The sequence below is a fragment of the Pygoscelis adeliae genome, unplaced genomic scaffold (assembly GCF_000699105.1).
Source record: "Pygoscelis adeliae isolate BGI_AS28 unplaced genomic scaffold, ASM69910v1 Scaffold226, whole genome shotgun sequence".
Taxonomy (NCBI): domain Eukaryota; kingdom Metazoa; phylum Chordata; class Aves; order Sphenisciformes; family Spheniscidae; genus Pygoscelis; species Pygoscelis adeliae.
Window position 1 is genome coordinate 2024146 of NW_008824983.1, and position 12212 is coordinate 2036357.

The window sequence follows — 12212 nt, forward strand, 5'->3', positions numbered from 1 at the left end:
CGGCCCGGCAGGTCCTGCCGGGGGTTAACCCGTGCTGTCCTGCTGCCGGCAGGCCCCTTTCCCCGCGTTACCTGAAAAAATTAAACAGCTTCCCCGCTGAACGGCTTAGGCTAATGTCACCGAAGCGAATTAAGATGTTACTGAGTTGCTGGCATATATTTGACTGATACGTCAAATATCTGACTGTGACTGTCCACGCTCTTACGGGTACGTTGGAGCATAGGAATGGGATGATTTCTCACCATGAAAGGTTATCAGCAATAGTGTTAGTAGAGACTTCAAAATACCGGTGTTGGTTTTTTATGTTCAAGACTTACATGTCGATTTTTTTTTTTTAATTTATTTTTTGTTGTTAATTGAAATAAATTGTATATTTCCAGTTTGGGATTTCTTTTATCTTTATGGAAAAATTCATAAAAGGCTTTGCTATCCTGAAACAATTTTAATTTCAGTGGGAGTCTCCTTCTTTTGAGAACTTCTGTTTCTGCCACAGGAACTTGCTCTGACTAAGCCATTCAAATTACTCATGCTTTTCAAAATCTTCCCTCCGAAATCAAGTACTCGATTACATGGCTGGGCACCTGCTAGGATCTAGTGTAGCTCATCACCTTTGAAGACTGTTCTTTTTTCTAACACTTTGATTGTAAGAGTTAATGCTTGAAACATTGCTCTTGCCACATCTTCTCATCTTTAAAGCACTTCTGTCAACTGTCTTAAGTGTTTTCCTAACTGCTGTTTGTAAGTACATTATTTGCAGATCATACCATCTGTAGTAAAATCTGCATGAAAGGCCACCAGAAAAAAGGAGAGCTTGTGATGATTTCTTATCATGGCATAGATTCTTAATAGTTAAAAAAAAAATATATTAGCCTTAGAGAGCCTTTCCAAACCTTGGTATTTCCTGTGGTGTTCCTGTATTCTGGAGCTTGTGATCACACGAAGTGTGTGTGTTTGTTTCAGAGCTATTTTCACTGGGTGAAGCTGATCTTGAAACTCTTCCATGTTTTAAGTGCTTTTAGGATTTTTTTAAGGGGGCAGGTGTGATGCAGATGGGATGATTCTAGTTTGTGATTTGGTTTTTTGTCATGGTGCCTCATTTACACAACTTGTCCTTCTCCCCATCTTTATCCAGTCTGCCATGGAAAGAGGGATACAAAAGTTTGTATTTTGAAGTGAAACCAAGAACACCTATTTTCCCTCAAGGGGGGATGTGTATATGTTCTTTCAGAGTCACTATGATCAATGGCCGAAGTTATAGACAGGTATTCAGTGTTTGTATAGTATGTACAGCTTCAGCTTTTCTGGAAGAAAACGAGATGGTTTCTTTAGTGCTGTCTATAGAACTGAAGTTAAGAAGAGAATGGAATGATTTACCGATGATCTTTAAATCTTTGTTTTATTATTATGGTAGCATAAATGCTACATAATACATCTCTACAACTGTAATGGTATTAATTTCAACTTAACTTGCATTCACACGCAATTTTGTTTTGGGACTCAATGCAAAATGAGCTTAACACTTGTTAATTTTATGACAGTGTAATTACGGAGTAAGCAGAAATCCAGCAGGGTGGAGTTGGGGTAGCGAGGAACAACTAATAGTTTGTAACTTTTAATTCTTACTTGCAGAATTATCAAAGGGAAACAAATGTAAGGGTAATTAAAACAAATGTAAGGCTAATTATGGTTATACAATGTAAAAATTCAATAACCTGCTTCCTTTTTTTAAAAAATACAGCATTACTTTTCACAGTTTGTGTATGTTAACCTCTCTTTTTTTTTTTTCTTTAGGTTACCACTCAAGTGCATGAAAGTTAGAAACTAGAATAATTCAGACTGTATAAGCAGTTCTTTCACTGATACGTTTAGGTTCTGGTAATCTTTAATTATATAGTCTCCTGCTTCTTTTTGCTCAAACTATTCATGTAGTGAAGAGGTGTGGTAATGGAGGAAGGAAGGGAGGTCTGTAATATCTTTACTATTCATTAAGCAACTCTTACACAATACAAAGACTGCGGTGAGTAGAGAGTTATTAATTTCTGCATGCTCTTCTTCGAGAGTGCGTCTTAATGTATTATTTTAATGGCTCACAAGTACTGATTTAGCACCTCTTTGAGATGAGGGACTATTGTTTTCCCGTCAGTAAAATTAGTGTAATAAACAAGATGTGATCTGAGGTCGCAAAAAACAATCAATGGTGGAACAGAATTAGAATTCAAATTCACCTGCCTCCATGCTGTGCTGGTTTCTCCAGAAAATATGTGAGCTGGATGTCTATATTCAGTGGCCATTATGAGAGCCGGGCACTTCTTCATATCAGGTTCTGTTGAGAACATCCAGTTAATGTCTAGCAACAAGCACCTTTTTTTAGCCTGATAGTCACATAGCAGTGAGGCAGTGACAGATACAAAATCTCATAAATATTGTGCTCTTCCTCCTCTCCTTGGTATTTTTGCCCACTATTTCCAACTTCTGCAACAAGTGGAGGAGCGATCGTACAGATCTCCTTATCCCTGCTTAGCCTTGACTGATCGTTGGAGTACCATCCACCCACTATGCTGAACAAGTAGGGGTCCTACTGGAAAACATACTAAGTGCTCCTGTAGTTAAACATGGTGATAATGGGAATAAACACACCAGGGGATGAATTAAAGTTGCACAGGAAACTTTCTGACTTGTGGGTGCTTTGCTTTGAACCTAAACAATATTATATCTTTAACGCAAAACCAAATTCTGTCACACATGCTGGCAGGGTCATTATAGTTGCATGTCAGCGGTGCTGAAATGTTCCAGGCAGAAGCACAGCTTGAGCTCAGGGCTAACCACATTAGTTGGAAACAGGAGGAAGCTGTTTCTGTAAAGCTGAAGGGGAAGGGTCAGTGTGGCAATGGGCTTATTGCAGAGGATTGTTGGGATTTCACAGTCCCATCCTGTCTTCTCTGACTTGTTCAAGTGGTGGGAGGGAAACACTGGAGACAGAAACAGGGTCCTCTGGTCATGAGTTGAACTTCTGGTGGGAGGAGAAAGTAATGTTGTTGTTCTCTTGTTTCCCTCTTTACACCTGGGAGATGTGTGGTAGTGTACGTAACTTCTTCATTCCCTACCTGTGTCTCTGCACCTTCTAGATGATGCTTGAGATCTTGGAATTTAGTGAAGGAAGCCCAGCCCCACTGTGTCCCTTTTTCTTTTGAAAAGGTATCCTCTGTTGTGTTTATATGTTTAGGATCTTCTTGTGGGTGTTTGGCAAAGTGGGATGTTACTTGTTGGTGGTTTTTTGTTTTGTTTTTTTTTCCCCCCTCACTGTCGAATTATTGGTTATGCAGATTGTTGGAGGCCTGCTCTTTTTTTTTTTCCTTACTCTTTGGTGCACGCTCTAAGTTTTGGCTTGTCCATAGCTGAGAGAGATTTCAGAGGCTGCTTCTTCCCCAAAGGCATATTATTTCTCCTGTAACATAAATCAGACTGGTTGCTTCAGTCATCTTGATTGGGAAAAAAAAAAAAATCTTGAGTTTTTTCAGTAATGGAGATTTATTTGGAGGAGTTAAGGATTCTTCATTTTTTAAAAGTTTTTGATGGTGTCATGATCGTTAGATATATGTATCGTTTATATCTTTCCCTCTTATCTTCATGACAGCTGTGATTATAGTAAGGGTCCTATTGCTTGTTTTATTCAGTTTTTCTTTCACACTTTGCAGTATTTCCAGTTTGAATCTTCTGTATTCGTCTTTTAAAAGTTATAAAGATTTTTGCTATGAAAATGGAATAAAACTTTCTCTAGTTCACATGGAACCTTATATCCAGTCCCAAGATCCATTTTCCTTGTTCTACTAAACAAAAACCCCAAACTAAACAGAAACCAATGTTCTTGCCCTAGAGACCATTTCCACCCAGATACTACTCAGTTTGTTTAAATGCTTAGTCATATTGTCTAAATTGCCTTTTTTCAATGTGATTCCTCTATTTTTTTCTTCAAATTAATATTGTTTACCTGCTTGTTTAGTTGCATCCTGGAAATAGCATGCAGAAGAGGGCAAGGCAAGAAAACTACAAGACGGTGGATCCAGTGCAAGAGTTTAATTTTGCTTACCTTTTATTTTTGGGCACTACAGTAGTTATATTTACCCCTGATGCCCAGAAAACTAACTGTCCTTTTTTGACCTGTCAGCTGTTGCTGGACTTGCTCCTTATATTTCTGTCATAGGAAAAGCCACCTAGGTACAGTGTAGCTGCTTTTCATTGGCTGGTTCAATTTTAAAAGGATATTGTTGTTTAAAACTTTACTCTTTGTTTTAAAGTATCATTTTTCACGTTTCCAAGGCTTTAACGAATGCTGGTTCTTGCTGAAAAATCTATCTTTACAAGATAAACCAGGGCAATTATTGTAGACATCTTCTAAGTAGACATGTATTTACAGCGTTGGTAATATATATGTATTTCAATAGTAATGGAATAAGAATAGAAATAGTGAGGTGAAAAAATGCGCAGAGGCATTGCTGGTAAGAAATAACCTCCAGTGATTTGAAACATAGTTCAATTGTCTCTGCCATAAATTTGAAAATAAGTGTCATATACGGGTGATAAAAATGGCATAGGCTATTTTTTATATACTCATTATTCACTTAGTTTGTCTTTTTCAATTAACGTGGGGTCTATCTTTCTCATCTGACTGGGTTTACGTTTCTTTCATAATCATATGTCAACAAACCACAATAGATGCAACATAATGTGGCATACAGTGTAAATCTTTAGGTTAATCCTTAACGTTTTTTACTATAGTTCATTTGGAATTACTTTGTAACTTGATCATGATTTGTACTGGTGTGGTTTTTTCATGATATGCTTAATATGTTACAGCTTGATCTTTTCTTACCTCTTTAATGTAGAGAGAGGATGTTCAACTACTCAGCCAATGAGATTAGATATATCTTGAGATTAGATATCTTTGATTATAATATCTTTTTTCTTTAACTTCTTGAAAGAGTTGTCTTAACCGTTTACTTCATTTGAGGAGTCTTAGCAGTTTGGGTGTACTTCTGCTTTCTAAATCACTAACGAAACTGTTGAGCGTCAACGTTTTGTCATGATACTCACTTTGTCTGTGGCAACTTGGCAAGATAGCCTTGCTTTTGTGGATTTAAGCTACAGCAGTTTCTAAAAGCCATCCTTTCCAGGACTTTGCGGTAAAAGAAATGCTCACCTACTTGTTAGGCTGGATCAATGTGATATTTTTAGGCAACTTAGAGTGTCAGTCACTTTTATTTTACATCATGTGTTCTGTTTCTGTATAAGTATATATATATTTTTTTAAAAGACAGTTTAGCAAACTCTGGAGAGAGGCTTTTAAATATAGTTGGGAAGGAAGGGGGAGAGCAGAAGCAAAATACTCATATTTCTTGATTCAAGAGGACAGGCAGTCATAGATATGCTTGATAATTTGTATTCAGACCTGTTCCCTATTAATGAATTGCACAAAAGCTTTGAAATAAAATTAATTAATTGCTTTCTAATGCCAGCCCATGTAAAGCTGAAAGATACATGGCAGTTTGTTTAATGTTGGTCACCTTTGGGCAGTGTGTATGCACAAATGTGCCTAGCTTGCAGCTACCTTCCAAAATTCTCTGGCCTGCCTTCCCAAATTCTCTGGCTTGCAGCCGGCTTCTGGCACTCTTGAGTCCTTGAGGCAGAGGAGAGAGATGGGAAAAGGCTGGTGGCTGGAGGAATTGTTCTGCTGACCTGCCATTCCCTTCTTGTGTGACTGGCAGCGCATCCGCCAGGTGACCCCATGCAAGTGTCCCTTGTCATATGACGGATGAGCGTCCAGCCCTGAAACAGGAGCCTGCATTCTCCTCGGGTCACGGACGGGGAGCTGTGTGCGTGCCCTGCCATGTGAGTAGAAACACACCTATCTCATCGCCAATTTATAATTGTTCTGTCATTTGAATGGCATGAACTCATCAGGTGATGAAGAAGTGACTAACTTCTTGATAATGCGATAGACAACATTTTGGTTATCTACTGGACAAGGGGAGAAAGGAAGACCCAGGGCACAGTCTGAGTGCCTCTATGAGAGTCCGTTTGGCCCGTCCTGACACAAAAATGAGGTAGTTCTGTCCTAAGTATGTTTGTTTATTTACAATAATGATAATTATTGTAATTATTGTAAGTGCGACTTACAATCATGATATTAAGCCCTGTAAACAACAAAAGTGCTATGATTTGTTATGATTAGCACTTTTTAACGCAGCACTTGCTTTGGGCTAAAAATTTACGACATTCCTGAAAAAGCCCATCTGTGTAGTTTCAGCCTTCATTAAAGAAAATGGCCCCAAAGACTTAAAATGATGAAAAACTTGCGGTGTTGTCTGTTTATAGTCAGGGAAGTAAGGAGAACCACAAAAAGTTTTAACAATGAAAAGCAAAAAAAATCACAACTTTTTTCCTTGTAAAAGGAATATAGGGGAAAATGAAATTAAAATGGCTTTTCAGCTTTTGACTGTTGTATGAAATGGCAATTAAGCTTTGAACTGTATGAGCTTGTTGAAGTGGACAGAGCTAGACTGTAGCGTGACTTCCCTTTTCTGTCAGTTTGTAACCTGTATTGACAGAGCAATTTGTGAGTGGATCGTATCAATCGGATCTTTCAGTCCGGCAGCTATTGTTCATTTCTGGAAGCAAGTAATTTCTCTGGGGCATGGTTCAGACAAAGTTAAAATTATGACCCTTAAGAAACAGAGCAACGAATATGGGTCTTCAAGCTATTGGGCAGTCTTAACACACAAGCTTAAAAAAAGTTAAGAGGTGTTGAATAGGTTTCCAAAGTTTATTTCTCTTTGTAATTTTAGTGTTTTCAATGGGAACAGCTGAGTTTCTGCAATGTGTGATACTGAATAGCTGTTCAGTTTTTTAGAAACAAACTATTTATGGAAATAGATAACTTGTTTTGTTTGTTCTATGGTAACTGATTAGTAAAAGTGCTTTTCAATCAGAAATATGTTCAAAGATGTTTTCTTTTTGGAGTTTATCTTTTATTACTTTTTTAAATTCCTCAACTGAAGCATGAAAGAAACACATCTATACTGAAGAGCTTGTGACTAGTGGCTTACACTTTCCTTTTCTGCGTAGCATTAAACTAGCAGAGGAGAGATTAAGTTTTGGATCATCCTGGAGAAGGAAGAGCAAGTAAGTGACTAGAATAGTGGTGAGAAATGGGTAAATTTTGCTGTGTCTGTCTGAAGCTCACTCCGAGACTTGCATCTGTCATACTGAAGTCCTGAGTTCTGTCCTCATTCTAAGGTAAATCACTTTGAGGAACGTCAGAGAAATTGCGTGAACATTCCCTTAAGTTAAGCCAGTGATGAAGCTCTCTCTAATAGCAGGGATTGCTCCTTCCATACGCGGTGTGGAAGTACAAGGTAGTGAAGAGATGATCATAACTTAGATAACTTCCTTGCTTCTTGTCCAGAGGAGCTTAGTATAAGTTACTAATCTCATGTGCATCTGGCACATCCTGAATGGATTTACAATGCTAGATCAAAAGGTGGCTTGAGCAAGATATGTAACATGCTGTGTAACTGTGAATAGATAAGAAAATCTGATACAGTAACGTAATTTTCCAAGTATATTGGTTCTTTAGCATCCTGTTGAAGGTCAGGCATGCATCAGGTCTGTCTTCATATTTTGGCATTGTGATGAATCAAGCTATATGCTTTCTCTGGACACACAGAAGTAATAGTATTCCATGATGAGAACAGTGCATTCTGTTTGTGGCTACCTAAGCTCACAGAACTTGTTTTACAATCTCACAGGAGAGGGAAGCCATCCCAGGGATGTCTTCTCTGTAACTGCTGCTGCTGTTCAGAAGCAACAAACTTATCAGGAGCTTGTGCATGCTTGCTCTCTTTCTGTCTCTCTCCTTCCCCCTTTTCCTCCTCCATCTCATTACCTACCTCTAGTGAGAAGAGATGGAGCATCTACTTCAGCCCTGTACCTCCATGGTTGAAAATTCTGCATTATTTCTGCTTTTGAAGTCCAAGCTTTTCCAGAAAAGAACAGGTTGTGTCGACAATTTAGTTAGTCCTCAGATTTTCATATGTACAGTGTGTTCTAAGCCAGAAGTGGTAATTCTTTCTTTTGATAATACAATTAAGGAGTATGTGGGGAAACGAAACCAAGTTATCTCAACATTTGTGTTTGGAAAAAGCTTTGAGAGTCAGTCAAAACCAGAGACGACCGAGTTCTCAGCTGGGTTTTGAGCTTTTCCAAGAAGTAAAGAAGCCCACTGAGTTTAAATGAAAACTGCTGAGGGCTGAGGCAAAGTTCTGTGATTAATTAGTGTCCAAAGATTACTGTGCAAGCATCGCTCCTTATTTATAAACGTGACTAATTTCGTTAAGCTTTCACATATTGCTGCCTACGTAGAACTTTGAAGCTGCTATCTAATTTTTTAAATAAATATGTAAAAGTATGAAGGAACAAATATTTAATCAGCGTGTCCCTTCCAGAGTGAAAGGTTGGTCTGTACTGGAAAATCCTGTTGGGTTTTATTGAGGGGAAAAACTGTTGGTGGTTTTGTTTTTTGCCCTCAGCAGTAGAAGTATCGGGTCTTTTGACCTAAGTGAGTTTTTGTGGATTGTCAATGTCTTGGGATTGTGTGGATCCTCATTTGCCTGCTTGATTGGAAATTACAATCATAGGAATTTATGAAGATGTATACATTTTCCGTGGGTTAGGACAAAATGTTTCCAGGGATGCTCGGTGTACAGCATAGAGGCTGTTGGGGGTGTGTCTGGAGGATTCATTAATAAACGTTAAGTGCCTTTCCTTCTGTCCTTTTAAAGAAGGAATGCCATAGAACTGAGTGTGGCTCCCCACCCTTCAGGACTGCTTTGGAGAATGTAGTGGGGAAGATTCTCCGTCTTATGGGGAAGGGGGATCAATATCATTCTTCAGGACTCTAAAACACTTTAGAAAATGAAGATTTTGCCACATTTTGTGACGACAGCAAGCCAATCTAAACATCTAAATAATAATCTGGTAAATTATTTATAAAGGATTAAATCTTTGTAATAGCTATGCTAGTGTTCTCAAAGAATAACTTTTGACTTAACTTGTTTTCTTGCAGCCTGCAATATAAAGTGGGATATGTTTCTGTTGAACTTCTGTTTTCTAAATAAAAAAGCAGGCAGTTAAGGCTTTCAGTTAGGAAATCTGCAGTAAAATTCATCTAATGTTTTAAAATGTAAACTTTTGCATGCAAACATCTGAGTGTTACTTACGTATGCTTTTCCTATTCACTGAACAGTTATTATCCATACAGCTGAAAAATTTAAGTTAACAAGCAGGATTTTTTGATCATATTTCTACTTTTCAGTTCTCAGGATATTCATATGTTGGTTGGTAATTATAAGAAACTTTTGCAGTTAGTTTTGGCTATTATTTTTGTTAACCAAGAAAGCATACTACTGGAGAAGTTACACTCCCCCAAATTCTCAGTCACTGCATTGTTTTTATCCTATGGAATGGATATTTACTGTATTACAAAGAACCATGGTAACTTTTATGAAATGCTTTGATTCTACATGACTATATAAATGCATCTTCTGTATAAGAATTAAACATTACAGTGCAGGTTAGAGCTTTAGTTTGTGATTCTACAAGTGCAGGTATGCTTAACTTCAAGTACACACTTGAGCTTTGCTCCTTTGATATGGTTATTGTGCCTACCTAATTGTTTGCAGGATTAAGACTTTGGATATGGACTTTTAGTCAAGTAGGGAGTTCAGAGACAATGTGAGAACACTTGAAAATACTGTAACCAGTAAGTCACATATATTAGTAGCTGGGTAGGCGTTACTGCTGAAATAATGAATTACTCAACCTTTTTTGTAATTTGAACTTCTGAAATAACATGGCAGTAATACATGCATAAAGGCTATTTCCATGTTTTAGCTTTATCCCTTACTTTAGGTGATGGAAAGTAGTTGTTATAGTACTGCAATTTATTAGGACTTATGTGGCATAATTAAGTGAGCAAGAATCAAATGTCACTATAGGATTTGCTGTGCTAAGCAGAAGTAGATCAGAGAACAGATGTATCCCATTTAGGATCTGAATGTCTGTTAACGATGCTGTGTGTAGGCCTGAAAACAATTTTCTCAGTTTCTTCACAGTAGTATCAGGACAAACTCATTACAGCAGTATCCATCTTTTTTTTTGAGGTTTACTTTTTTTTCTTCCCCTTCTTTATTTAGATATTGACACGTTTATTTCCCAAACGCTAAAAGGAGAAAATCTATCCAAGAAAGCAAAAGAAAAAAGGGAAGTTCTTCTTAAGAAGATAAAAGATGTTAAGGCAAGGTAAGCGAGCTTCATGGCTTTAATGTTATAAATTCACTTACTGATAACTTTTTACAATCTTTTAATAACCATTAACAATTAAAAATCTGTCTAGGGCCTGATTTTGTCAAATAATCTGCATGGGTTCAAGTATTTATATCTTTCTTGAAGCTGCTAGAATTTAGTAAGAAATGGGAACATAAGGATTTGTCCCATTTGAATTGCTGTAATATCCTGAACCCTGATTGCAAGCTGGTTGGATAGAGCTTGCCTTCACCTCTGCTTTGGTAAGATTCATTAAAATACGAGAAATATAATGCACTGAGAATACGAATGAGCTTCCTGTCGCCATGCTCAGCTGGTGTAAAACAGCATAATTCAATGCTGACTGTGCTTTACTGTATATTCTGTCGTTTAGCTCTGTCTGTAATAGAAAATTGAAACATAACTGGAAACTATTTACAGATCGTAAGTTTGTTTCAGCAGCATTAAAATAATGGAGTACTATGACAGACCAAGCAGAGGGCTGTGGTTTTTGCTCTTTTTTTTTTAGTATCAGGTATGATTTGAGACTGTTCTATTGTGTTTTAATTTCAGTCAAACAATTCAGCTAAAGAGATTTGGCTGTAGTTTTATTTGTGCTACAACATTTTCTTTGCAAAATCTCTTTTCTTACAGCTCCAATCAACTAGGATATAATCTGGTACTTGCTGTTCTTCTCCCATTGTTGTTTCTAAAGTGGTTTTCTACTGATTACTCCCATTGGATATCTCCTAACCTTTACTTTGATGACATGCTCCTGCCTCTGTGGCAACTTGTTTACAATTTCAAAGACAGCACAATCATCTGGCGAAGGCATCATTCTTTGTATCACACTCACTGCAGGAAGACATGAGTTGTGTGGCAAAACCTTGTAATTGAAGATTTGTGTGCCTTTGATTCAGGCTGTAAATGCTTAGGGAACTTTTTTTTTTTAAGCAACCGGGATTTTCTTTCTCTTTTTTTCGTGCTTCCCCTTCTGGGTTATTGAGCTAACTGGGACTGTACAGATGACTTGCAGATACAGCACTAGTGACTTTTTTTCTTCAGTCTTACGACTCAACTATGTTTTTTTGGATGATGAAATATCAAAGGAGGGAACGTGCAGTTATGAGCGCAGTTGACACTGAATCCTTTCCTAGTCACTTACATGACCCCATGATTTCACATCTTATTTTAATTTCTAATTCCTTCCTTGTCTCCTGTAATATTATTCACTGTTAACAGCGTCTTGCTTTTCATGCAGGCTGCAAAATACATGCACTTTGTAGTCGTCTTTGATTTTCACATCCCACATATTGGGCTGTGCCTAACTATTACTGCTACTTGCTACGTAGGATTTCTTAGATCTGGCCTTTTGTCTCTGTTTGCATTTCTCAGTTTCTTATCCCTAGACCCTTCCTTTCTCTCCTGCTCGTTACTTGTAAGCATCTCTTTACTGACCAGCCTGATAACACGCGCTACTGCTTGTCGTCTATAAAGATGGTCTTGGCAGCTGCATTTTGTTCGCCAGTTATTTCTGGTGAAATCCTCTTTTCACATGAACTCTTGTCCATGCATGCTTCTTGAGATACCATTTTACATAACTCTGTCCTGATTATTTATCTTTATACATCAAGCTGTATCCTATGATTATCTTTGTTTCTGAAATATCAAGATTTAGCTCTGAAGAAACAGTATTTTTTCCCTCTGGGATGATAGAATTTTTTCTTTTTTTAGGCATTAAATAAGTTGAGGTCTTCTTATTTGAAAATGACTTTTTAATTTAGGCATGCATTAACGTTTTAATTTCTGGTTAATTATTAATACTTTTTCACTTGGATTTGATAACTTACTGC

At 37.5% G+C, this 12212-nt stretch overlaps 1 protein-coding gene across 2 annotated transcripts in view; it reads left to right on the forward strand.

Moving 5' to 3' along the window:
• Positions 1-6032: 6032 nt before the first annotated feature.
• Positions 6033-12212, forward strand: part of SKAP2 (src kinase associated phosphoprotein 2) — a 114941-nt gene continuing 108761 nt past the window's right edge. For both annotated transcript variants that reach the window (XM_009325716.1, XM_009325717.1), the window contains exons 1-2: positions 6033-6101; positions 10251-10356. In XM_009325716.1, the coding sequence (XP_009323991.1) occupies positions 10344-10356 (13 nt within the window). In that variant the 5' untranslated portion in view covers positions 6033-6101; positions 10251-10343. The remainder of the gene's footprint in view (positions 6102-10250; positions 10357-12212) is intronic.